Source organism: Halichoeres trimaculatus, unplaced genomic scaffold (genome assembly GCF_033239565.1).
Source record: "Halichoeres trimaculatus isolate MK-OKI-2021-1 unplaced genomic scaffold, fHalTri1.1 fHalTri1_scaffold_22, whole genome shotgun sequence".
Classification (NCBI taxonomy): Eukaryota; Metazoa; Chordata; class Actinopteri; order Labriformes; family Labridae; genus Halichoeres; species Halichoeres trimaculatus.
In genome coordinates this window covers 23,764,353-23,792,272 of record NW_027437200.1, presented here as the reverse complement: position 1 = coordinate 23,792,272, position 27,920 = coordinate 23,764,353, and the positions used below count along the sequence as shown (strand labels likewise).

General features: G+C 43.3%; 2 protein-coding genes across 3 annotated transcripts; both read right to left on the bottom strand.

The window, feature by feature from the left end:
* Window positions 1–661: 661 nt before the first annotated feature.
* otud4 (OTU deubiquitinase 4) lies at window positions 662–11,548 on the bottom strand. The gene is made up of 20 exons (XM_074662146.1): window positions 11,148–11,548; window positions 10,746–10,829; window positions 10,374–10,424; window positions 10,243–10,289; window positions 9,302–9,374; window positions 7,700–7,781; window positions 7,393–7,555; window positions 7,167–7,212; window positions 6,980–7,079; window positions 6,725–6,789; window positions 6,517–6,617; window positions 6,321–6,415; window positions 6,063–6,225; window positions 5,851–5,983; window positions 4,737–4,814; window positions 3,572–4,661; window positions 3,106–3,146; window positions 2,377–3,034; window positions 2,175–2,248; window positions 662–1,861 (listed from the first exon to the last, which is right to left on the bottom strand). Exons 1-20 carry the CDS (start codon window positions 11,277–11,279, stop codon window positions 1,436–1,438), a joined length of 3,702 nt encoding a protein of 1,233 aa, XP_074518247.1. The 5' UTR covers window positions 11,280–11,548; the 3' UTR covers window positions 662–1,435.
* A 3,150-nt stretch (window positions 11,549–14,698) lies between these two features.
* On the bottom strand, window positions 14,699–27,708 carry LOC141784440 (uncharacterized). 2 transcript variants are annotated; one of them, XM_074662280.1, is made up of 9 exons: window positions 27,316–27,708; window positions 25,082–25,616; window positions 22,776–23,000; window positions 22,045–22,692; window positions 21,473–21,533; window positions 21,326–21,390; window positions 19,803–19,857; window positions 19,464–19,658; window positions 14,699–17,392 (listed from the first exon to the last, which is right to left on the bottom strand). In XM_074662280.1, exons 2-9 carry the CDS (start codon window positions 25,335–25,337, stop codon window positions 16,735–16,737), a joined length of 2,163 nt encoding a protein of 720 aa, XP_074518381.1. In that variant the 5' UTR covers window positions 25,338–25,616; window positions 27,316–27,708; the 3' UTR covers window positions 14,699–16,734. The 2 variants fall into 2 exon arrangements, with proteins under 2 accessions (XP_074518381.1, XP_074518382.1); XM_074662281.1 differs by lacking the exon at window positions 27,316–27,708 and adding an exon at window positions 26,697–27,091.
* Window positions 27,709–27,920: the final 212 nt, after the last annotated feature.

Below are 27,920 nucleotides of genomic sequence, written 5' to 3'. Positions count from 1 at the left end.
AAGCTTTGTTTTCTCAAGACAACTACATAAATTGTCTCAGTAAAAGAAGCTTTTTATCTCAAGATTATGAGATTATCTCTAAAAGAGCTTTTTTTTTTTTTTTTTTTTTAATGCGATAAATTATTCCTGGGAAATGAGATCGCAAATCTCCATGAATTGAGCTTGGTTTCCTTGAAATAAGGGGATACATTGTGGTACTGAAACAAGCTTTATTTTCTGGAGATAACAAGATTAATCTTCTTGGAAAAACAAGATTTGTTGTCATGGGATGTCTGATTGTTTCATGAATATTAATCTCTTTTTCTGAGATTAATTTTGCTTGAATTTCTTGAAATAAAGAGATAAAATTGTCTTATCTTGAGAGAAAGAATAAAAAAAAATCCTTAAGACAACAGAAAATTTGTGCATTAACGTGACCTTTTGGGCTTCCGTACATTTCCACTAAGGGAAATTTAAATTTTAAGTAAACAAACCTTATTTAAAAATATTGAGGCACCATAACTTTTTACCTGGAGCAGGTTTTTGACAGATGCTGAAATTATCTAGAAAAATCACTTTAAATATAAAATTTACAAGACAAAAAAACAGATTTCAACAAAACAATAGGAACAAAAAATGTTACAAAAGCAGAAATTTTGAACCAAAATTTCTTTATTCAATAACATAGAAAAATCCAACACAGACGACAGCTTTTAGTTTCCGTACAGCAGTTTGTCCCAAACCCAGAGAAAAGAGAAACAAAGACAGAAAACGCAGCGAACATAAGGCACTGACTGAATCTCTAGAGTTTCTGATCGGTAACATGAAAAGAAAGAAAGAAACGACCCCGGTGAGATGATGAACAAAAAAAACATTTACACTCAGAGACGTGAAACCAGCAGCGAGACGATTGAGAAAGAAAAATCTACAAAGAAAGAGCAAAACAACAGGAGGAGCCGCTCAGATCGTCACGTTCGACCCGACGTTTGTTCTTTTAGCGAAAACGCTTTGTTCAGATGCATTCAGGAGATTTTTAAAACGGGAAAGTCTGATTTCCTGTGAAAGATAAATTTCTGTTTTAAACCAGACAGATTGTTTTCCTGTTGTTTTGCAGCACAAAGGCCACGCGGTGGGGAATAAAATAAAAAAAGTCAAAGGATTTGAATTAAAGTTTGATTTTTGACATTTTTCAAACGTCACATCAACAAACGAACAAAACCTCAGCAGATCAAACTCAACACATTTACACCGTCAGCACAAACCTCCGTCGACTCTACATTCATCAGCTGGAAATGCTAACAGGCTAGCTAAAAACGCACTGATGTGTGATAGTGTTTGCACAGATTGTTTCTGGTTCTGATCACTGCGATCGACCAATCAGCATCAGGATGGCGACAAAAGAAGCTAAACATCACAGACACCCCTTCCTGCATGCTCTCACCTCATTGGTTGAGAGCTAGTACCCTCCCCGCTCTCTGCCCCGCCCCCTGTTGGAGGAGTAGAACTGGACGCTGAACCCGGTCCCTGACTCTGCTCCTCCGTGTCGCCTCCTGGTCATCCCTCGTCCCGGGTCGTAGCTCCCTCTTCCTCTGCCTCTCGGGTACCTCCTGGGTCCTCGCCTGAACCCGGACTGCTCGTCCCAGTCGTCCTCCGTGCTGCACCCGACGGACTCCGTCATGCTCATGGGCATGAGGTAGTCCATCTGGTTGAGTTCGTAGCCCGTGTTGGCGGGATTTTGGGGTTTGGCGTAGCTTCGATAACCATACGAGAGGTTGTTGTTGGGCGGGGTCGAAGCCGTGGAGATGGTTTCGTAGGACGCCAGAGAGCCGGGGGTGCTGAGGGGCTTCATGGTTGTTGAGGAGTCGCCGGGGTTTGGAACCAGCTGAAAGACAAACGTCAAACATTAACGGAAAACGTTTAAAGAAAACTCAATTCAGCCTCTGCTACTGTCTCTTTAAGGCTCCCGAATCCACAAGCCCCCTTCACTCTGATTGGCCAGCCCTTTGGAAGCCTGTGAGGGCGGAGCTACAGACAGACCTTGGTGTTTGAGGCCAGTTTAAAGAAATTTGAGCGATGACCTCATCTTTTCAGTAAGCTTCGTTAAGATCTCATGATGAATGTATCGTTTGTGAGATGAAAACAATCTTAATTTGTTTTCTGGAAAGTTCCTCATGTCAACACGCCATCGTTCCTACCATGTGGTTACCGACTGGAGGCTCCCTCGTCAGCAGAGCTCTGTTCAGACCCTCTCCGTGCTCCTTCATGTGGCCTGATGGGAAAAAAAAAACATCTTGATTTAATGAGTTTCACGTTGGCGCCCCCTAATGGTAGAAATCAGTAATTGTGTTGTATACACTTGTATAAGCTTTAATTGGTCGTAGTTTGAGGTCTACGCACCAAAAACAGGAAGCATCCCTGTTAAGCTGTTGCTAGCATTAGCCAGGTTAGCTATAGGGGGACTCCCCAGAAGACTGGTGGCCTGAAGAGGACGCGGTCCAAGCATTGGGTCTCCATTAGGGGGCTGATGCTGCTCCATGGCGCCCTGGCTCATGTGGAGCTCCTCAGAGGAGGAGGTCACCTGGTACCCCATCGAGGAAGAGGGGTAAGGGGCACTGGGAGGGTAGAGAGGGTGTCCTGGACTATGACCCGGTTGGTACCCCTGAGAGATGGGCGGGGGAAAGGAGTAGGTGGGGTTCTGGGAGGGATACCCAAGCGGGAAGCTTTGGTTCCTGGGTGGGGGGATTTGGTGCTGCTGCCACGGTGGAGGCATCCTGTGGGGTGGAGGGTACCCGGCCTGGTTGTGGGAGGGGTCACTAAGACTCGGGGGCTCAGTGGGCGGGGCTTGGTGGTCATAATGAGGATGCATTGGTGAAGAAGTAGGAGGGTACTGAGGGGGAGGGTACGACTCCTGTGGCCTCGGTGGGGGGTTAGGGGGAGGGTACTGGGGGTTAGGGGAGGGCGAGGGGGAGCGGGAGGGGATCTTTGGGCTCATGGCGTGGGCCTGCAGGAGCGGGAAGAGGTACATGTTGGGGGGGAACATGTGCATGGAGTACGCCTGTGGAGAAAGTTAAAGTTAGCATGATGCTAACAGACAGTTTGATGTTTCTTTAAGAAGTTTAACGTCACCTTCACGCCCAGGTTGAAGAAGAATCTCAGGACGTTGACGTCTACGAAGAAAGCACAAACTTCAGTCAGTATCAGCAACAACCCCAGGAGGTTTAAGAAAAAAGCAGCAACGCCGTCAGAACATCAGAGCTATCAAGGCTAATGTTTGCTGAGCTAATGTACCACTCAGGGAATTCAACAGATGGTACAACCAGGAGAAACAGCTACACATCTGCACAGAAACTACACATTGCTGAAAATGATGAAAGAGAATTCAATGAGCTAAAAAAAATTGTCCAAACTCTGATTTCTGAATTTTCCTCAGAATATTTATTCTGTTTTCTGTTTTTCAGCCTGATTTTTTTGTTGCTCTTATCCTCCTGTGTTTTCTGGCGTTGTCAGGCTGCCTCTAGTGGACACTCTAAGAACTGCAGCAGTGTTTTTTTTAATCTTTGCAGCTCTGCTCTAACTCTTCGTTCCGGCTCACCCTGCGGTAAGTCGTCCCCGGATCTGCTGGAGGACATGACGGGGGTCTGCAGGACCTGGCCGTTCTCCCCCTGAGGGAACCCTGGGTACAGGGGGTCCTGGTAGAGCTGGGACAGCTGCTGCAGGGGGACGGTCACAGGGAGGGACGAGGGCTGAGGGGGAGGAGGGGGGAGAGACTGAGGAGGGGACTCTGGTGGAGGCTGGGGGGCTTCGGTTTGGGTCTGGGGGGGGAACATAGAGGGGGAGGGATGTGGGACCTGAGAGGGGGGAGGAGGTTGGGTGAGGGGAACCTCGGGCTGGGACTGTGGGGGGTCATGAGGCTGGGGGATTGTGGGTGCAGTGCTGGACTCAGGTTGGGTCTGGATCTCAGGAGGACCGGTCTGGACCTGTGTTTGGGGCATAGGGGTCTGGTTTTGGGGCACTGAGGATGTGGTCTGGTTTGGGGGGTCTGGGGGCAGGGCCTGGTGTAGTTTTGAGGTAAGAACAGGGTTTTGGGTCTTAGGGACCTGAGGATCAGCCTGGGTTAAGGGGGTCTGGTTTTGGGTCTGGGATCCGGTCAGAGTCAGAGGAGAGGAGGAGAGGGGAGGCGGACTGGGGGAGTGAGGAAGAGAGGGCAGAGGAGGGGAGGAGCGGGGGAGGGAGGAGGGATGGAGGAAGCTCTGAGCGGCAGAGGGAGACGGAGCGATCGGGGCGATGAAGGTCGGCGGTGACGAAGAGGAGGGGGGAGGGGGTGAGGATGAGGAGGTGGTGTGGGGGCTTTGGGGTGAGGACGCAGGGGGGAGGACAGGAGTGATGAAGGAGAAGAGTGAGGCGGAGGAGGGGACAGCGCCCCCCATCACAGCAGAGGAAGAGGCAGAGGTGGGCGGAGCTCCGGCAGCGGAGGCGTAGGAGGGAGCGCTCGGTTTAACAGCCACGTCTGAGGAGGAGGCAGCCATGTTTGTTTTGGGCAGTGAAGCCTTGTCGGAGCTCAGGAAGGTGGAGGTGGAGTCAGCGTCAGCTGGAGGGGGGGCAGTGGTCAGGGGAGGGGTGGAGGATTTGGGTCTTTCTCCAGCAGAGGGCGACGGAGCTCTGACGTCTTCAACCGGGCTCTTCTGGAAAAAAAAATTAGATTAAACTTTTTTTTTTCAGCTCATTTCAGATAAACAAATAAATAAAAACAAACTTACCGTCTTGTTTCTCTGAAACCTCCTCTTGTCTCCTCCTCCTCTCTTCCTCCCTCCATCACCTGAACCACCCGACTGAGACTGACAGAAAAAAACACATTTTAAAGTTTCATTCACACTTTAATAATTATGTTATTTCCTACAGCTCCAGTGTTGTGGCTTTAAGGGACAAGTTTTTCAGCTTAAAGGAGAAAAAACTCCCAACAGAGGTTTTCACATTGAACATAAACACAGGACAAAAAAAAATGTTGACTCAGCAGAAAGTGCAGAAAGTATGAAGTCCAGCGTGTCGGGGTTGTGACGTTATTTTTCCCTACTCTCTGTTTGGTAAACGGAGTGTGCACATCTCCATATGTGTGTGTGTGTGTGTGTGTCAGTTAAGGGGTCTCAGACCCTCCTAGACCTCCTGTAATTTGCACAAAGATAACAACAAAAATTTAAAGTTGGCTTTTCTAAAGTCTAATCTAGAAATTTAACTTAAATCAGAATCAGTTTTATTTTCAATTAATTAAAAAAAAATCAAAATTAAATTCAAAATAAAAAATATATATATTTCTTTATTTTTATAATTTAAACTTAAATCACAAAATTCCTGGGTTTTTAATTTTGCATAACTTAACTTAATCATAATTTCTTTTTTTGTAAAATTTCAACTGATATTTTTTTTTTTCCTGGAATTATAAATTAAATTTGAATTTTTGATTTGCAGATGTTAAAAACAGCTCTATGAAGTCATAATTCTGAGAAAAGTCCAAATTTTGAAAAAAAGTTCATTCTGTAAAAAAAATAAGACTTCTGAGATTAATTTTAAAACCTTTGAAAAAAATTTAAAAAATCTCAGAAAAAAGTCAAAATCTTAAAGAAAAAAATTAAAATATTCTAAAATATTTTTTTGTGAAAAAAAGTGAATGCTGAGTGAAATCAGAAGAATAGAATTATCCAGAGTTGTTAAGAAAAAAAAAAAACTAAGGATTTAACTTTTTGACACTTTAGTTTTTGACTGACCCAGGCTTAAAGTCACGTGTCTCCGTCCCTCCTTTGTCTCTAACCTGCTGAGAAAAGCTGTTGCTCTTTTTGATCTGAAGCTGAATGAATAATATCATCGTTCTCCACTGACCCCGAGAGCAGGGAAACTCTGCTCGTCTCTGAGCTGGATCTCCACCAGCGCCACGTTCCTCTCCTCCTCCTCTTTGGCCAAACGCTGCTTCTCGGTCAGACCGAACGGCGGCTCCACGGAGCTCGCAGACTTCCTGTAAAACATTTTATAAAACCTCAGACATGAGTCTGATCGTTCACACTGAGATGGACACAGGCTGGAGGGACTCTGACCTGGTGGATTTGGCTCCTCCCGGCTCCTCTGCGGTGGTCTGGGGGGGCCAGGAGTGCTGCTTCTGCACGCGCCCAGTAGAGCCCAGGGCTGTGGCAGCGGGAGCAGTGGAGGATGCTGGGACGTGTTTCCCCCGGCCTCTGCCTCTGCCCCGCTCCTCCCAATCTGAGAGGACGCAAGGTTCACACGTTTACCTGTGTGTTCACCAGGTGTGTGTGTGTTTGTGTGTGTGTGTGTGTGTGTGTGTGTGTGTGTGTTACCTCCATGCCCGTTGCTGAGCCTCTTGTCTCTGTTGACCACGGTGCTCCAGCTGTTCTCATCACAGGGAGGACGCAGGCTCCACAGAGGGACCTGTCTGCACACACACACACACACACACACACTCATCTAAATCTCTGCGATGGAAAAACGTGTGTGTGTGTGTGTGTGTGTGTGTGTGCGGTCAGTGTGATCTACCTCTTGCCCACTTCCTCTATATAAACGGTCACGGGGCCGTTGTCCGGAGGTACCTCTTTGACTGTTGCATTGTAGCTCCGCCCACTCCCCTCGAGACGGACCTACAGGAGCCACACACACACACACACACACAAACATACACAGAGTAAAACATCATTTTTAATAGAGTGCACACAGTCAGTGTGAGGACCCTGAACGTGTCACACACCTGGCAGCGATCGCCGGCGTTGAACTGCATCCCTGCGGCGATGGAATAATCCAACTTCTGCTGAGCTGAAAGCAAATCAAACAAAAACTTCAGATTCTACCTTTGAGTAAATCATGTTTTTATTTATCCTGAGGCTTCAAGAAGCGCTTTCTGAGGTTTGCAAAATGCTGCAGTTCCTCAAGTGACCACCGGTGGCCAAGCCCAAGGTGAGTGGATCTCCATAAAGCTCCATGTTAACAGGTTTTTTAAACTCACCTCGCTTTGACTTGTGCCAGACGTCGTACTCGATGTTCCTGAGCAGAGTCGGGTTCAGTGAACGCCACACCCTCTCTGACAGCCGACCACGCCCACGGCCCTGTGACACACACACTTCGTTTACTCCAAAAACATCAAAATTCGTCCTGCTGGAGTGTGTGGGTGTGTGTGTGTGTGTGTGTGTTACCCTGTTGCTGTGTCTCGGAGCCGTCGTGTTTGTCCCATTCTCTACCCTGCGTTATGAAAAAGGAAACATCATTAGAAAAAAAGATCAAATTCAGAAAATCATAAAAACTTCAAGTGCTTTTATTTTGAAAGGAAACCCATGGCACTTCCTCTAGCTCCTGAAGCTACAGGAGTTAAAGAAGCGTTTGTTTTTTAAGGAGTAACAGATTGAATAACGAGTTGTTCACCAGAGCGGCTCTCCAGGGTCGGCGTCGGACTCGTCGCTGCTGTCGCAGGTCGCCAAGTTGTCGTCGATCAGCGGTCCGTTGGGTCGCCCTCCTCGCTGACACACGCTCAGGAGACTGCGGTCCACTTTGAGAACGTCGTCATACAGCAGCTCGTATAGGATGGCTGAAACACGGAGAGCACATACTGTAAAAATATAACAGACATAAACATGAAGGTGAAACATGTAGAGCGCCCCCTGCTGGCTGGCTGCAGCACAGAGACCTGCAGTGGTTTTTAAACCAGAGGTTTACTCAGAGAAACACTCACACTGGCAGATGGAAGCGCTCTTGATGCGGCTGACGGGATAAACGCTGTCGTAATGATTCCCGTTCAGGAAACACAACCGCACCTGAGACACGGAAACAAACAGGAAGTGGAAAATTTAAAGGGCGGTTTCACAGAGTTTCTGCTTTTACAGTTTAATTTATACAGAGGTACAACGCTGACTTTTTTTTTTCTCTTTTTTCTTCCTTTTTTTTCTCTTTTCTTTTTCCTTTTTTTTTTTCGTTTTTTCATTTTTTCCCTTTTTTTCCTTCTTTTTCCTTTTTTCATTTTTTGTTTTAACTTCTTTCATTTTTTCCCCTTTTTATTCTTCCTTTTCCTTTTTTCATTTTTTGTTTTAACTTCTTTCATTTTCCCCCTTTTTTTTCCTTCTTTTCTTCCTTTTTTTTTTTTTTCCTTTTTTTTCCCCTTTTCTCCTTTTTTCTTCTTCTTTATTCCTTTTTTCGTCCCTTTTTTTTCCCCTTTTTTCTTTTTTTCCTCTTTTTTTCTCATTTTTTTCCTTTTTTTCCCTTTTTTTCCTCCTCTTTTTTTGTCTTTATTTCTCTTTTTTTATTTCTTTTCTTTTTTTTTAAAGAATGGGACCAGGACTTGAGAATTAACTTAAATGTTGAGTCATAAACAGATAAAAGTCAGAACCAGGAAAGAAAGAGTTCAGATTTTGATAGTCGCTGATGTTAGAACATAGAAACCAGGATTATGAGAAAGTAAGTCATTTTTTTTAAAAACATTGAAATAAAATTATGAGATTAAAAGTCAAACTATTGAGATGGACAGTCATATCTAGGTGATTAAAAGTAGGGATGCACTATATGTCGGTATCAGAATCGGTATCAGTCGATATTTACTCATCAGCTGCCTGCATTTTCAGATCATCTTGAATGATCTTTAAAGACCCAAATAATCTTGTTTCCTCTGACTCTGTAAACACCAAAACTACCGAAGAAGAGTGGACTCTCTTCTTTTATGTGTCTCTTTCTGTTTTTGATCCAAAAACAGACAAAACAAACTTTTTTTGATCGCGTTCATCCCTGGATATCCATCCTTTGATCCTCTCCACGGTCGTCTTTTCTCACAATTGTTTTTTTTAGACTGTTTTTGTTTTGTTTTACCAATATTGGTAAATATTGGTTATTGGTCATATCAACAATATTAATATCAGATATTGGTTTCAGCCAAAATTTTCATATCAGTCAAAATCTGGAGGCTAATTTATGCTAATCCTGAGTAAGACGTCTGAATTCTGAGGAAAAAAGTTAGCTGTGAGGCAAAAAGTCAGAATTGTGAGATAAAAAAAGAATATTCATTAAAAAATGTAACTACAGGATGAGATACAGCTTTTGAGATATAAAATCTAACATCTGACTGAAAGTTGACATCATGAGAGATTAAAACAGAACTTTTTAATCTGGTTAAAAATAAAGTTTGGGAGTTCCGCTCTGGTGGAATTGAACGTTCGATCATTCATGATTGTTCACCTCAAAGTGTCAGAACTTTGACTAAAAACTGTCACACAGCTTCAAAAGCTGCTGGATTCATCCCAGAGAGAAACAGAGATAATGAAATCATGTCTGGGTGTGTTAGCGTCACCTTGTCCTTGAAGTTGTTTTCTGTGATGTTGACTGCAGGTCTGCCAGGCTCCTGAAAGATCTCAAAATCCCTCCTACACACACACACACACACACACACACACACACACACACACACACACACACACACACACACACACAGAGAGGTGAAACATGTGGGTCAGATGATGAAGCCTCTCTGACTCATCATCATCATCATCCTCCTGCTCTGAACTCCAGCTTAAAGTGATTCTCCGGGATGGAACAAGTTGGGTCCTATCACAAGGTTTAGGGCAGAAATTACCCCTACAGCAGTGTTTTTGTGCAGCAGAAGCCCAGAGCGCTCACACCAAACACCCCCTCCCTGCTCCTCTGCAGGTTTCCTCTGCACTCAGACGGGGCCATATTTTACTTGACCAAAAACAGAAATAAACGGACTCCCACTGAAAAACTCTGATATCAGTCTGCATTCACGCTTTATTTAGAGAATTTTCAGCGCATTACTTTGACACAAAAACACCGCTAAATAAGGCTCTAGTTCCAGCGCCCTGGGTTGCACCACTTTAAAGGCTTTTAAATGAAGTTCACTGATGGAGTTCATATTTTCCAAAATTTTGACGCTAATATTTTCACTGTAACTGCAAATAAATATTAGTTATCAAGCTTCTTGACTACTAATAATCTCTATCAGTATCAGCCCTGAAAAAACACGTCAGTCTCCCTGTGATCCTGATGCTTTGAACTGGAGGATTTGAGAGCAGAGTGAGAAACTTGCTCAGACTTGAACCCAGGCTGTCAGTGGGACACATCATGAAGAATCGTACACTAAATTTTGAGCCTAGTCCTTGCAACAAAAAAGCACCAGAGAAGCTCCTTATGAAGCACTCTGATCCAACATCTGACTGGACATCACACAAATAATGCAGCATTATGGTTAAATTTCCGTACACAGATGTCTCTTACTTGTAAATAACAGCGAGTGCGTTGATCTCCACCTCTCCCACCCACTGCTAAAAAACAGAGACAAACCAGATTCACACAGCGCTAGAAACCAGAATCAAGCTCCAGTTACTGATCCGAACAGAAGGGGGTACCTGTGGGTCCTGGAGCTTGAACAGGTATTCCTCAAAATCCCCTTCAATGAACTGAAACAAGCACAGAAATATAAATGACAAGCGGGTTGGGTCACAAGGTTTTTTGTTCAGACAAAAGTAAACAAAGGCATTCTGGGAGATGTAGTACATGAGGCTGTAAAAGATAAGATTATAGTCAGGAATCTTTCACTTTCGCTTCATGCTCTCTGACAGATTTCAGCCTTAATTTGTCAAACAAACTACCTTAAAGTGTGACAGTCATCCTGGATTATCTTAATCTGAACAATCTGAGCCTCCCACACCATCACCTCTGCTGTAAACACATTACAGTGAACTTCTGGTCTGTTTGTTGACAGTCTGCTGGGGACTCACAGCTTCGTAGTTCTCTCTGTTCTGCTTCAGGAAGTCCACACATTTGGCTCTGACTTTAGTGTGAAGGCTTTGGGAGTGCAGCACCTGAGCAGGGTTAGAGATCAACAATCAGGACAACACTCTGTGTCACAGGAAACACTTTACCTGTGTTCTGTGTGACGAGGTTATGAAACTTAACTTCCTACAAACAGATTCCCGTTTTAAAAAGTGATAATTCAGGTATTTCACAGGCTAAAAATCACAAATATTAACTTTTAATTGTAAAACTCTTCTTAAAACCCTCCTCTCTTTAATTCGGCTAACATTTAACACATGCTTAGTCACAACAAACACACCTTTCTCAGTTAGCTAACACTTTAAAACTCAGCACAGGCTCTCTTTACGGCTTGTTTACACCTTTACCTGCTCGGCGACAGCCCGGAACAAACACGACCCGTCTTTAGCGATCTTCTTCCGCTGAAATCCGAGAGATTTGAGGTATTCATCCATCTGTTTCTCTGCCCCCCGCTCCTCACTGCTCTGCATGCTGTCCATGCTAACGGCTAGCAGGTTAACTAACTGCGTGTTTGACAGTTAGCGGTTAAATCTTCAAACTCCGCCGGCTCAAAGTGTCAATATCACAGCGGAAGCGATGTGAGTGTTGACATTTAAGATCTAACCCCAGCTAAAGACGACAGCCACGGCTCCTTCTTTCGTTTTCCAGGAAGCTGTGCTCATCCCGACTGTCAGAAAGTGAAACTTTAGCTCACAGTTAGCAGGAAGGCTAACGCATGCTAACAGATACACGCCCCTTTTGCCGCTGCGCCGTCAAATCTGACGTAACGACTCGTAGTGTTTCCGTTGATTCTACCAAAATAAAAGCATGATTAAACTATCGTGCGTGTAACAATTATTAAATTAACGGACTAAACCATCACTGGAGTTAAATTAAAACGCCAACAAGACTTTTAAACGAACAAATATTTTTAATATAACATAAAAAGTATTATTTCACGTTCCACTAATTAGAATCACACAAATCTGTCGTTTTGCGCCACTGAAATTAAAGCCTTGACATCCCATGAAAGGTCACTTCCGGTCCCACTGTGGCGTGTGGAGGGAAACGAACTGCTGAGAGACGGACGTATTTTTATTCTGCACTATAAATAAACAGAAACATTTAAAAAACTTAAAAATTAAGTTTAATTATCTAAAAAAAAAAAAAAAAAAAGAGGAAACTTTAACGTTATAATTACCTTGTATAAACATTGTGCGTTTTTTCCATGGGTTAAATGAAAAGTGAAAATACAACAGAAACACACAAGGCTAAATAAATAAATAGATAAATAAATAAATGCCAATTTATTCTATTAACAGACTCTAACAGCACTTGAAGGTACTTGTAACTGTTTTTTAAACCTGGCCAGGATGTGACTGTTTTGAACTGTTTTCTTCGAGCTTTAGGCAAGAGGTGTCAGAAAAGTTACCACTAAATTTATGAAAACACACATTTCTATTAAGTATCAAAATTATGTTAAGTTAAATTCATTATGTTCAAATCAAATGATGATTTATTTTCCTACTGTGTGATTTAAGGAGGTGGAAACTGTTTTCTGTGGGTCTACAAGTAAGAAAAACTTTTTGGGACATGAATCTTATTTTTAAATTTAGTAATAAAGCACAAATGCTCGTTACTTATGATGCAGACAGAAACATTCCAGGAAATCCTGTTCTCCTTGTGGTGGACCAGAGGGACACGTGGGTGTGAAAACAACACAGGACATCACCAGCTGTGGGCTGGATCAAGCTGGACCAAGAAAAAACTGGAAACATTAAAAAAAGGAAAAAATGTTAGAGATCATTTTGAATGAATCCAGATTTTTTCAAGAGGTTGTTCAGACTGAAATTCATGCAGATTCCTTTTTATCTTAAACAAAACTCTTTTCAATGTTTAATCCTTCTTCCTCCTCCCTCCCCCTCTCCTCCTCCTGTCTCTGTATTGATTCTCCATCCTGCAGGAAGCTGAGAGGCTCACACAGATCAGGTGTTAGCTAATACTGTTAGCATGTTCACTGATGTGGGGTCAGGACTTCTTCTGTTGGTCAGCCCATGGGCTTATGTTTAAATATAATAATAATAATAAAAAAAAATATTAAACTGGCCATCTGAAAATAAAAAAAAGAGTTCAAACACTAAATTAATGGTCAAAACCTCCACCAGCAGGGGGAGCCAGATCTGGATTACCTTCAGCCTCACTAACATCACCCACGTCATGAGACCAACTCCTGGATTTGAGAAAGAACATTTCACAATAAAAGTAAAAGAAATGATGATGAAACATCTTGTTATGTCACCTGTTCCTCTCCCTCAGGCCTTGACCTTTTTGACCTTTTGACCCTGCAGAGGCTGAGTGATGCCTCCTCCTCTCCTCTCCTCTCTGTTAATGACCTTTAGTGTGCATGTGTCTCCTTTCTGCTGCGAGGCGCCTTGTGATTCGTCGAGCCCCCGTGTAGCTCCCAGCCAATCCACAGCTCCCTGCTCGCCGCTATGGAGACCTACAACATGCCAGGTCTCCGTGGCAACGGTTCGAGGAGGGGACAGGACCCATGGCGATTGACACTTATCCTCCCACTCGTTTGGTGAGTGTGCTGTGTGACCTTCTTCCTGGTTTCTCTCTTATTTTAAAAAACCTGGTGTCAGATCCAAGCCGAGCGTTTTCTTCCTCTGTGGTATCAAACGGTGTCGGCACCAGTGGGTGGTGCTGCTACTACTACTCACAGTGAGCAACATGCAGAGTGCACAGGTTAGATTTCTTTAGCACCCACTCCTGCAGCGTAACGTGATCTCGCGGCTCCCCTCCTCCATGTCAGTAAAAACAAGTGAGTCAGATTAAATTAAACTTTATTGATCATTATAGCAGCAAACAGTAACAGGATACAGCAGAGAGAAAAATAAAGAAATGATATCAGAGAGACAGTCTGAGATGATTGAAGTGGGGAGGGTTTCGTTCGTCATGCTTCTTCGTGGGTTTTTGTGGCGGAAATAAATTTAAAAACAAACCGTGCAGGCGGGAATCAGAACTCTAGCACCATCAGTTGGAGATACATTTCATAGTAAAACAACATACGTAAGATTTTCAAGTATATTTACCCATCCAATGCTGAAAATGTAGCTGCAGTTCCCAAAGCAGCCACTAGAGGCTGAATCTTAAAGTGAGTCGACTCCCATAGAGCCCCATGTTTCCAGCCTGGTCGAAGAAATCAGTTTTAGTCTCTCGACTTTATTCTTTTCTTAAGCAACATCCACCGCTTATCTCCACTACTCCTCCTCCTTCTTAGCTGGGGATTCAAACCAGCAACCTTCCTGCTATGAGGCAATAGCGCTAACCATAACATTCATTTTAATACATTTTAATTTATCATTTCTTTCTTTACCAGGCTGAACAAATGTTTATCTTCACTGTAAAAACGGACATTTACACATGTCCCTCTTTGGGAATTTATTCACTCTAAGAAACTCCCCCCAGTGGCCACTTAAGGTACTGCAACTTTTCTTTTTTTTGGCTCTCTTATCGGCTTACTTAGTTAACCCAAAGGCTGCCAGTTAATTTTAAAAATTTCTTATTTTTGGCAGAATCTAAACTTTGAGGAAGTTAAAAAAAGACATTTTTTAAAACCCTTTTTTTCACATTAGCACTTGCCCTTTTTGGCTACAGCTACACTCTTCGTAGCATGTTAGCCTGCTAGCTTTTTGTAGCGTCACTTTTTATCAAATTCTGAATTTTGCAGCAGAGGTATCGACTGGCTACCTTGTAGGTTAATTTTTCCCCCCCATGAAAGTTTTGTCACCGGTGCCCTCTAGTGGTCATCCATTTAAGCTCATTTTGATGTCATGACATCAGTGACATCACTGAACTGTTCTCTATCCTTTTATTCAGCGTTTCCTCCATAAGTTTTTAAATGCTTCACTTTTACTGTATTCAAGTATTTTTTGATAACTTGTACTTCTGCCTTTGACGCCCCCTAGAGGACGGGAGGAGGAAATGACCGATAAATTATTACTGCAGAGCATAAATTACTGAAAAGTGTTTCTTCCTTTGTCTAAATGAAACCCAAAGGTTTTTGTAGCACAGTTAGCATAACTCGTTAATAGCTCATATGTTGCCCCGCCCACTTGAACAGGAAGTGACATCAGACCTGTTAGATCAGTTGGCAGTACAGTAAAACAGAACCTGGAACTGAAGCTGGAGAGAAACCAGTCAGCTGTGGTTTTACTGGCCATGTGAGGGTGTAAGAAAAAAAATTGTTAAAATAATCTTTTTTTTTTTTTTTTGTCTCTGCAAAACTACACTGAGTGCAACTTTAAATTAAGACAGTTCAGACTCTGCAGAGCCCTGTGTAGTGATGTAAACACAAATACATTATCAATATACAACACAAATATTATAAATATCATCACCGTCCTCTAGAAACCCCAAACCATCAAAAATCCTCCATGGGAACGGGTCTGACTGAAGGGTGTTTAAGGCCTCAGATGGAAGCTAACCATGCTAACGCTAACTGAAGCTGCAGCTCGTTATCTAGGACGGAGGGATGTTTGGCACAAATCCACTCTCTTAAAATATGTTAAACAGGATGATAATCAAACATCACGGCACCTGCTCGGCCGGCTCGACAAATTATCTATCACCGAGAAAAAATGAGTTTGAATACGTGAGGAAACGGGAGTTTTTAGGTGTTTTTTTCTTTCTTACAGACTGAGTTAACTCAAGTGTTGAATGAATTAGCATAAAGTCAGCTGCAGACATTCCTGTTGCTCTTTGATTTACTGTTTCATACAATAAGCCAAAATTTTTAACCCAAAGCTTTTTCCAATCCCACTTTAGAAAAAAAAACTCAGAATAGACGCCGAATTGCAGCTAAGTGGCTAACGGCTGGACTCAAACCTGAGCTACTTGATTGGAATAGACTAGATTTTATGTCTGAGCTCAACTCGTGGCCCTCAAACAACCTCGTTAGGGTTATTACCGGATTACCAGACACCTTATGTCGTATTTTACATTCATTTCTTACATTCACAACATTAAAGAAGTTTTGCTAAAAAGCGCTTTTCATTATTTGCTAGAAGTGGTACGCTGCACAAATGAGCTAACAAGCTAATGGTAATGCAAAGCTTCCAAAAAAACCCTATTTTTTTTTTTTGTGTTGATTTTGGCGCCCCCTGTGGACAAAATTTTAAATTAATGTTTATCATTATCCTGTAGCCCGTTTTCTGTGTTTGCACCATTTCCTTGATAGTAATGCTGAATTTTACCCAGTTTTCGAGCTAAGTTTTCACATTCACTCACTGTACCGTGAAAATTTTTACTTTAGGGGTCGGTCTGAAAAAGTGCGGGAAAAACAGGAAACAGGAAGTTTAAGGTGTCTCTCACATATTTGAATACAGCTCTGGAAAAAAATTTTTTTGATCCCTCTTGGCGTAGCATTCGCATTTAGCTAACAGCTACACAGAGCTAATAGAATGACTTAAGACTTGTGTAAAAAAAGGAGAGGGTGAATTTTTTTCTACTTAAATAAAAAAAAATCAAGAAGTTGAGACAAACTGTGTGAGAGGAGGATTTTTGACTTCAGGGTTTCTGAGGACGAGAGAGACAGGCAATAAATATGTTCCACACAGTTAAATAGCTAAAAGTTCAGTGGTTATATGAGGCGCTAAAAGCAGGCAGGAATGCAGCAAAAATCACGAGCATGATGCAAAAGTCGAATAAAGTCAAAACGTTCCCTAACTGTGAGTTTTTCAGTGCATTGAGCATAACAGGAGCTGATTGACATTCTCATACATACAGTAGTGCTGAGTGACAGTACCTCGATACATTACAGAGCTTTACATCCATCACTGTAAGAGTCCACGGGATGGATAGAGGAGGAGAGGAGGAGAGGAGGAGAGGAGAGGAGGAGAGGAGGGCAAAGGAACAGAAGGAGGAGAAAGGAGGGAGAAGAAAAGAAAGCATTTACAAAGACGTCTTCAGGCCGAGGTAACCCAGGAAGGAGTGCTTGATGGAGGAGGACGAGGAGGAAGAGGAGGAGGATGAAGAAGAAGGAGAACGTGGTTTGAGAGTGATGAGTGTGGTGATGGGGAGGAGAGGAGACAGATCCCTCCAGCCTGCGCGGTCAGAGAGCAGGGGATGAAGAGCAGGAAGAGAGGAGGAGGAGGAGGAGGAGGGAGCAGCAGTGTGCGTGTGCGGCGGTGTGTGCAGCCGCTGCAGGTGTTTGTGTGCTCCTCTCTGATTGTCTCCGTGCACGTAGGAGCGGTGTGTGTGCACGTGTGTGTGCACGTCTGCGGGGTGTTTGACCTTGCAGTGCAGCCGCAGACTGTCCCGCCTCTTGGCGCTGTAGGGGCAGAGCTCGCAGGTGAACGGTCGCTCGCCCGTGTGCACGCGCACATGCTCCACCAGCTTGTTGGCGGTTCGCGTCAGGTGGCCGCACCGGTCGCATCGGTACTGGTTGCCTTGGCGATGACCCTGGAAGTGAACCAGCAGCTCCTGTTGCCCTGGAAACGACCTCTGGCAGATGCGGCAGCGATGCTCCGAGGTGCTATTCTCCGGCTGGGTTGGCATGGAAACTGACGGAGCGATGGCGAGGGTGGCAGTGGGAGGTGTGACGGGGCATCTGGGAGTCAGGAGGGGAAGGACGGGTTAATAACCGACATTCAGACCAGGAGAGTGAAGGAGAAAAAGCACACACTCTTTCCATCACACACACAAAGATCACACACACACACACACACACACACACACATCAGAGCTGCTGCAGCCTCCACCTGCAGACGTCACGCCAACCAGCACAGAGCACGCACTTCCTGTGGACCAGGGTCCAGTCCTTACTGAAAACCTGAACACAAGCTGCTCCAGTATCCAGGTCCCTCACAGTGTTAGGGGACTCCCTCCTCCCTGGTTCTGAGTCAGGGCCTAATCTAGAACCAGTTCTTTGAGTTTCAACAGCAAAAAGCTGTTCCAGATTTAGAAAAAACTGTCTCCTTAATCTAGATAAGTTACCACTTTTGTCAAAACAAAATTTTATTCTGCTAACATAACGGCTTAAATCTCGTAACATCTTTAACAACTTAAATCCAGAATTATTGCAACGATAATCCTGAAACATGACATCTTTAATCTCTAAGAATGACCAAATCATTAAAGATACATTAGGAATATATCCTCTAAACAACATTTAAGACTAATCTAGAAAAATTATGACTTTGATCTTGAAACATCACAGCTGTAATCTTGAATACTTATGATTTCAATATTCCAGTGTTCCAATTTTGAACCCGAGATCTTTCTTCTCTGATCTAGAAAATATCCTGACTTTGACCAAGAAACATAAAGACTTTTATCCCCAAACATTATGATTTTAATCTTGAAACACTATGGTTTATGATTTTGGAACTTACAATTTTAATCCTGAGACTTTACAAGTCTATTCTAGAAACATCATGGTATCAAAGAAAAATCAGTTGGGCTTAAATCTCTTAACATTTTGACTTTAATCTCCAAACATGATGATTTCAATCTTGGAACATTACGATTTTGATCCTGAGACATTACAAGTCTAATCTAGAAACAGTATGACTTTGATCTTGAAACATAACAACTGTTATAAGAAAATATCCAGACTTTGATCTAGACACATAAAGACATTGTTATTTTAAGTTTGAAACACAATGGCTTCTAATCTTGGAACGTCACAATTTCAATCCTGAGACTTTACAACTCTATTCTAGAAACATCATGACCTCAAAGAATAATCAGTTGGTCTTAAATCTCTTAACATTTTGACTTTAATCTCCAAACATTTCAATCTTGGAACATTACTATTTTGATCCTGAGACATTACAAGTCTAATCTAGAAACAGTTTGACTTTGATCTAGAAACATGATGACTGAACTCTTCAAGCATTACGACTATAATCTGCAAACATTATAATTTTAATTTTGAAACACTACGACTCCTGATCTTGAAACATTAGGATTTTAATCCTGAGACATTACAACTTATCTAGAAAAATCCTGATTTTGATAATAAAAAAATTCTAGACACATTACAACTTTCAACTTGACATTTTGACTTTAATCTCAAAACATTATGATTTTGTTCCTGACACATTACAACTCCTGATCTGAAAACAGTATGATTCTGATCAAGAGACTTTCAAACTCTATTCTGGAAACATCATGACTTTCAACAAAAATCATTTGGGCTTTTATCTTGTGACATTTCAACTTTAATCCGCAAACATTATGATTACCATTTTGATCCTGAGACATCAAGACTCTAATCTAGAAACATCCTGACTTTGATGTAGAAATATAATAACTTCAATCTCCAGAATTTATGAATTTAATCTTGAAGCACCCCCACTCCTGATCTAGGAACATAATGATTTGATCCTGAGACATTTTGACTCCTATCTAGAAACACCCAGACTTTGATCTAGAAGCATCACGACCTTACTACAAGACATAGCGACTTTGATCTAGAAACATTACAGTATTGATCCTGAGGCGTTATGAATTTATTCTCATGAAGTTTGGACCTTTATGGTGCCACCTTTTACGTAATTCTGAGTAATCTAAGAAGCCGTCCACGCTCAGGTTTTGTTTTCTGCGCCACATTTTCCAGAACCTGGCCGTGTGGATACTGAGTGGCCAATCACAGCGCTCTTCTAAAACCGTCTCACCTCATCTCTCCGCTGGCGTCAGTGTTCCCGTGGATGTGCGTGTTAGCATGAGCCCTCATTTCTGCCTCCTGATTGGTGGAGTGGTCGCACACGCAGCAGTGAAGTGAGAAGGAGGCCTGCTCCCATTGGCGGTGTTCGGTCATGTGACTCGTGAAGAGGGCGCGCCCATCTGTCTCGAACCCACAGACGTGACACCTGCAGGAAACGTAGAGTTTGTGTTTATGTCAGCTTTAACTTTAGACTCAGGCAGAACAGATTCACTGTTTCAGAATCAGTGTGTGTGTGTGTGTGTGTGTGTGTGTGTGTGTGTGTGTGTGTGTGTGTGTGTGTGTGAGTTACCTGTAGAAGTAAGAGCAACCTGTGGTTTGATCTTTGCTGAGGCTGGGTTTGGTTTCTGTGAGGAGAAAAAAAGATTTTTAATCATTTTGTTCGACACGTCATGAAATAAATCTCTACCTTCCACATTTTCATATTTTCCTTCTGAGCGCTGAATAATCTTTTAACGACGCGTCCCTCTGGAGGTCGTTATTCACACGCGTCTCTGTGACTGTGCAGTGTTCACGTTCAGTCGATTCACTTCAGCACAGTCTGTGTTTTAAACCCCAAAGGAGCGATCTGGTAAAACAATCATTAAAAAGTCATAATGGTAACAATGAGGCTGTTTTTAAACACTGCACACTTTACACAGAAGTGTTTATTCAGTAATGTCAGCGCAGCGTTTAAAGGAAACAGCTCTACACTGCTCAGGCGGTCTGGGGATGTCCGGCTGAACCCTGTTTGATGCTCACTGGGAACCCCTGGACCAATGAGGGAGACTCTACGAGGATTCTACATTTTCATGAGGAGTCTGTACGAGGATTAATAACTGATTAATTATTAATCAGGATGAAATCTGGCTGATCAGATACAGATGGCGTGTGGTTGTCTGGCAGTGAAACTGGCGCTCTGATTCACATTAACATGACATCATATCCTGTTATCAAACTGGATCAGTGACCCTCAGATTTTGCTCTGTCAGCATCACTCAGTTCCACTGCTCTGAGAACACACATGCTCAGTCACTGATGTTCCTTTATCCATGAAGCCAGGCAGGGTGACATTCCGGAATAAGTCTCTTTATGTTTAAAGACATTCTAGACAACATTCCGGAATAAGTCTCTTTATGTTTAAAGACATTCTAGACAACATTCCGGAAGGATTCTGGGATACTGATCTTTATAATCCAAGGCATTCTGGGCATGATCTGGAATATTTTTCTTTGTCTTTAAAGTCTCTCTAGGAAACATTCTGTAACTTTTATCTTAAATTTCAGTGTATTCCGGGCAACATTCTGGAATCCTTCTCCGTATCTATAGGGTCATTTTGGGCAGTATTCCAGAACACTTTCTTTTAGCTTTAAAACATACCGGGCACCATTCTGGCTTACTTCTCCTTATACTTAGAGCTATTCTGGGCTGAATTTAGGAAAACTTATCCGTATCTTAAAAGCCATTTTTTTATTCTGGAATTTTTATAATCATCTCTTACTTTTTTGCACTTTTTTCCTGGAACAATCTACAGTCTGACTTTAAAAGCAAATCTTGTTCTGTCTGAATGGTTTTAAACCCTGAGTGAAAGTCTGGAATCCAGGCTTTCTGTTTGCTAATTGCTCTGAGAACAGATCAGCGATCGGCTCTGACTCAGTGTGTGATCACAGTAACTCTCTCAGGAGACGCTGATCGACGTTCAGAGATCCACGCCTCCTCAAGCAGAACAGGAGCAGCTGACTCCTCTCTCAGTGCTGCTATGTTTTCATCTGAAGCCTGTGATGGAGTTTTTTTAGATACTCACTCTACACCTACTGCGTTTGTGTGTTTTTTTACCATGTGGAGGTTCCTGTGAGCTCAGGAGAGGGGAGGAGCGGAGAGGATCCACCTTCAACACAGGACTACAGAGACATGGGGATAAAAAGAGAGGTCAGGTCAAAGGTCGACAGTCACATGACATCACTGAATGAGGATGGGAGGTACCTGCTTCTGAGGGGCGGAGTCATCCTCTCCACCAGCCGACCGTTGGATTTACTGACCCGCTCTGCAGAAACAGACCAGATATCAGCTGCTGCTTTTTCTAACTTTCATCCTTTTTTCAAAAGAAGCTTTTATTTCGCACTGAGCTCAGACTCTCTGACCTTGCACGGCTCTGATTGGGCCGTCTTATTTCTAAAAGAGAGACGCCACTTGTTGGGAGCTCGCAAGGACAAAACAACAACATGTTCAGAAATGCAGAAGCAATCCACAGCTCTCCACAGCTCAGCGTCAAACATCCTGTGCTCTGAATACGGAGGAGAGACGACTCTTAAAGGTCTGAACGCTGCACTCTGATCTCACTCTGATTCGTCAAAACCGCATCAATCTGACCCACACCAGGGACAGCGTGGTCACACGCCAGTCAGATCAATCCAGCACATTCTGCCTTTTCACAACGTGCTAAAAAGAGCGACACCCTGTCCTGCAATCCGGACACCAACGGCAGAGCCTGTGAAAGCACAGTGGCCCTGTTCAAACTGAGCCGTCTGACTCGTTTCCGGTTTACGGCGTGTTACCTGAGAGCTGATGCAGCAGCGTGGACGCCAGGTTCACCGACATGTCCTGCCACAGCACGGCTCGGAGGCACTGGTCGGCCATCTTGGCTCCAGAGTTGAACTGGTCCTCCGTCTTGACCCCGAAGAAGAGCTGCTCCTCCATCTTCACTCCAGTGAAAACCTGCTCGGCCATTTTGGCTCCAGGGATGAGCCGCGTCTCCATCTTGTTTCCCAGAAGCAGCTGATTGTCCAGCTTGGCTCCTGGAGGAAACTGGTCCTCCATTTTGGCTCCAGTCAGAAACCCGTTGCTCATCCTGGCTGCGGAGAGAGGCCGCTCTGCGTTTTTTGCTTTGAGGAGGAGCTGGTCCTCCATGTTGGATCCAGAGATGCTGCTGTCTTCCAGTTTCACTCTGAACTGGAACTTGTTGGCCGTCTTCGAGCTGGAATCAAACGTGTCGTCTATTTTAAGGCCATGGGGGTACTGGTCGGCCATTTTGGCTCCTGGGTGCTGCTCCTCTGTCTTGATGCTGAAGTGATGGTGGCTCACCATGAGGGGGGGTGAGCTGATCTCTTTCGTGATTGGTCGATCACGAACCACTAACGCGTCGACTTCCATGGGCTCTTCCTCTTCTTTGACCCTCACGGCCTGGATGTTGACTTCCTGGCGCTCTGTGATTGGACAGAAACCTGCGTTAATGTTTTCATCTTCCTGACAGAAGCCTTTGGGTTTTGAAACCACACCACAGCCGTACCTGCCAGTTTCCTCAGCATGTCTGAGGCCAGCGTGTCGGTGGCGGCGTTGCCGTCAGGTGTGTGTGAGAGAGACGGCGGCTCGGGACTCGCTCCGGGGCCGTCCGGCGAGAGGGCGAGGCCCGGCTCGTCCTGCTGACCACCGCGGGCCTCAGGCAGGGCTTCACGCCTCTGGAGCTCCACCTCCACTTGCCTCCCAGGATGCATCTGGGCCTTCTGGGTGGCCTCTGAGGGGAAGAGATTGAGGTTTAAAGAGATTAGCTCAGAGTTCATGTTTCAGCCTGATTACTGCTCTCAGCTCAGGAGCTCACCGAGCAACTGGTGCAACATCCAGACCAACACTGGTTTCACCTTTCTGTTTGATGATATGCTACGAGATCAAGGGCCAATCCCAGTTCTACCCCTTAGATCTGTTTTTGAGGTGTCCCAATTCTCTGTAAAGTCAAGGGGTACAGTGACACAGTCCTTGAAATGAAGACAAACCGAGACCTCACTTCCTTTTTTAATCAGATATCAAATCTTTTGCTCCTCCATGTAAATATTAGCCATGTTTAAAGTGTTGGTTGTATTTTGAAATCTCCCGACATATTTTAAAATCCCCGAAAAAAATACACAAGAACATCAGCTGTCAATCATCATTAAACCTTAAGTAAAGCCTTATTTTTAACCTCGTATAACTAATGAAAACAAAACTTTTCAGAAAAAGAGGACTTGAATACAAGGAAGCCCAATGATAACTTCAAACCACCACAACAATCAGACGTGAGAAACATTTCTACCAGGTGTATTAATTTGTTAAAGTTTGACCACAGCCCATCTGGAATGACTGGGGAGACAGATTTTTTGACCTATACTGCAGCCAGCCACCAGGGGGAGCAGTTTTTGTGGAGACCTCACTCCGAGCCAAGCAAGATGACGTCCATTTTTTTTACAGTCTAAGATTTTGATGGCTAAGGGAAGGGGTAAGATGAAAATTGGGATTGGCTCTTGATATCAATCTTTCGACAGGCAGAAACCTCGAGAAGGACCAGACACAACAGAAGAAAGGCATCTATCAAAATTTGGTGACAAATGAAGACCAAAATTACACATCTTTTTCTTGTTGAATCATCGGGAAGTAAGTGTTACAGCTAGGGAGGGGTACCTTTTACATTCAAAACGATACGGTACAGATGCCTGGTACCTGGCAATGGGTAAAGGTACTCAACAGTACCAGTTTTTGGTAGTTTTGTGAGTGTTTATGTGGTAATCGATATTAATTTGTTTGATAATAAAAACTCAACTTTTTTCAATTTAACATATTTATTTCACAATATGTAAACTTGCAATGCTGTGTTCATGTCCAGTTCAGATTTAGTCGACCCCTTTTGTTTGATAAAAAAGTCACTGATTGGTTTTTGTCAACTCAACAAATATTTAAATCAGGGGTCTGCAACCTTTACTTCTATAAGAGCCGCTTTGCCTCAGCTCACCTGGATTAAATTCATTCAGGAGCCACAAAATCTACTTTAACTTCAAAACAAAGACAAAAACGTGAAACATTGTAAACATAGTAAAACTCGTGAAAAGTTATCGAAACTTCAAGTTTTTTGTGTTTATAAAATTGTCCATGTGATGTCTTGTTTTTTTATATTTAATAAATTTGCAGATACAAAAAAAATAAATAAATGTGCAATATCATGCATTTCTTAAATTTGCAAAATTTATGAAATTTCAGTTGGTTGCAAAATTCTTGCCAAATTTAAAATGTCAAATTTTGCCAAATAAAAAAAAAAAAAGATATTTAAAACAAAAAAAAATTAAAATTCCCCCAATTATAAAATTTTAAAATTTGCCAAATTGCCAAATTTGCAAAAAAAAAAAAAAAATTTTTGCAAAAAATTGAATTCAAAGAATTAGAAAAAACATTTTTAGAAATTAAAAAAATGTTGTTTTTTTTTATAAGTTTAAAAATTTTTGATTCCAAAAATGTGAAAAAAAAATTAAAATATCAAAAAAAATGTAAAGCTGTTTTGACAGATGTAATGCATATTCAGGTTTAACAAAATGTTAACTTATAATTTTATTTAGTGTCCATGTTTTCAATCATCAATACTCTCTGTAAGAAAAACAAAAATTCTTTATTTCAATAATATTTTTTAAAGCTACAAGGAGCCACTGCAGAGGAGTCAAAGGGCCGCATGAGGCCCCAGAGCCACAGGTTGAAGACCCCTGATTTAAATCTTGACCTCAGAAATATTTATCTATCAATGCTCTGTGTGTGTGTGTGTGTGTGTGTGTGTGTGTGTGTGTGTGTGTGTGTGTGTACCTGACAGCCTAATGAGGAGGTCAGACGCCATCTTGCTGCTGACATCAGGACTAAAGAGAGACGTGGCTGCCGGGAAGGGACTCGAACCTGTGGCGTCCGCTGAGCGCTCGGCGTCTGCAGCGTGTGTGTTGGACACACTCAGCGAGCCGGCATCGCTGCCACCACCAGAGTGTGTGTTGGTGTGTGTGTTTGCAGGGTGTGTGTGGCGTTTGGCTGCATCAGAGGGAGGCTGCAACACACTCGACCCACGCTTCATTTTCCGGTGTGTGTGAGTGAGTGTGTGTGAGTGTGTGTGTGTGTGTAAGGAGAGGGAGTCAAAACTCAGAAGAGAGGAGGGCAAGATAAGGAATAGGAGGAGGAGGAGGAGGAGGAGGAAGGCAGTGATGCTAAAATAAGACGAGTGTGTTTGTTAACATATGGAAGTGAGGAGAACATGGTAGAGACAGAGAGGAGGAGAGGAGGGAAGGAGGTGGAGGAGGAGAAAGTGGAGGGAGGGTTTTCTGCTCAGACGGGGCTGCTGCTGCCTCTCATTGACCTGAAACACAGAGAGAGGAGACGGGTGGAGGAGAGGAGGAGATTGGGAGGAGGGCGAGACAGGACGAAGGGCGAGCCAGGACAGGAGAGGATGGAGACAAAGACAACGAGGAGCAGACGGAGGAGAAAAGAGGGGTCGGGGAGGAGGAGAAGAGAGACAAATGAACAAAGTGAATCTGTGAATGAGCGAATTAGAAAACGATGATCAGAGGATAAATCGTTGAGTGTTACAGTAACAGAGCCCTCTGCAGCGTCTCCTGGCCTGACCTTCCCACCCACAAACAATCGTCAATTACCATCAATGATCATCAATAAGCACCTCCACCTGCCGCCAGCTGCTGGTCCCGAACACTGCTTACCCATGCACTAAACCAGACGCCCATATATAACACGGCAGACAACACCTGGGCTTCATTTTATCTGGATATTTGAAAAATCCTGCTTCAAAAAAAAAATAAAAATAAAAAGTACTAAGGCCAAAAAATCCTATTAAAAAAGAGGCTAAATGATTTTTATTTATTATCATTAATTTAATTATTTTTTTGATCTGAAAAAAATAAGTAATAATCTTAATTTAAAATATACAGTTGATACAACAAAATAAAAATAAAATAGAATATGAAATATTTAAATAAGACAAAAATTAGAAAAAAAAAAAAAAAAAAGATATGATGTTGTCCATAACATTTTCAAAATTTTAAGATTCTGATTTTTTTTTTAATCCGTCCATTAAATAGACAAAAAAAAAATATAGGAATCTAGAGCTTGTTATGAACATTTAAATATTTGGTATTTAAATTTCTATTTAAAAAAAAAAAAAGAAAAAAAAACAAATACTACGAAATTTTCAAATTCATAATAATTTGAGGAAATAATTCATAATCATTAAAATATAATTTTTTAAAAAATAGAAAAAAATAATTTAATCAAAAATCGAATTTAGTTTATATCATAAAATATAATTAACTGCCAATAAAATAAAATAATATTTTAATGAATAAAAAATAATACACTTATTCCTATATATTTAGAAAATTAACGAACTAGTGTAAAAGGGAAAAATGTTAAATCCTTAAATTACATAAAAATGATGTAACAGCAGCCGTTTCTTCGCCTCGGTTCACTCGCTACCCTCACCGACCCCGTTTCGTTCAGCCTCCTGCCTCCGTCTCTAGGCGACACGGCACAGGCTGCCGCTGCCGCATCCGCATCCCACAGGGGAGTGAGATGACCGGGCAACAGTTTTCTCCACAACCCCCCCTCCACCGCTTCCCTCGGTGTCGGTCGGTGTCAAACCCTCGGAGTCACGCCGTTAGCTAGTTATCTCCGCTCCCCCCCTGCAACATGGCTGAATGGCACTCCGACTCCCCGACACACCGAGTCAGAAAGTCATTTCCCGGAGCGGGATGGCGGTGTTCCCGCTCCTACCGACCGACCGCCGGATTAGTCATTATTTAGTTTTCTCCCTTTCTTCAGTCACCGGAAACGAGGGCAGGTGTCAAGAGCCCAGCCGTTACCCCCCACCTCCCCGCGCCCCCTCCCTCCCTCCCTCCCGCTCTCCTGCAACATGGCTGAACGGTAACCCGACCTCACAGGACCTCAGAAGTCATTTTCACGGGTCAGCTAGCATCGATACCGGGACATTACCCCGCTCCGGGACGGACAAAGCCCTCCCAGCCCGCCTCTCCTCCCTGACTTACCGGTACCAGGAGGGCAGGTGGTGGCGGTGGCGGTGGCGGTGGTGCTGGTGGTGGTGCAGTCCGGGGCATAGCCTATATATAGACTATAGATCCCCTCCATGATAAATTCCCTCCTTTTCCTCCTTCTTTTGTCACCTCCTCGGGTCCTCCTCCGCTCTCCTCATCCACGGTGAGGACCAAACGCCGAGGAGATGATCCGTTTCTTCCCCGAGCCCGAGGATGACGGGTCGGTCACCGAGCAGGGCAGATGGAGGTTTCCGCCTCCTCTCTCTTTCTCTCCTTCTGTGTGTGTGAGAGTGTGTGTGTGAGAGAGAGTGAGTGTGTGTGTGTGAGGGAGAGAAATGCAGTGTGTCTCTGTCCACGCGCCGGATCATAGCACAAGGGCAGGACACGAGTGAACCCGTGCGCACGCGCCTATGCCCGCGAAACCAACGGGTACATTAGAACGGAGGATGATCTGTGAGCTAAAGAAACTGAAAACTGTTCAACTGAAGGTATAAAAACAACAGTACAGGAGAAAGAGAAGTACTTAGAAATACACTCAGTTAAAGTCCCTGTGAGGAGTTTCTAAGTGATCCTGAAAAGGCTCTTCCTGATCCTAATCC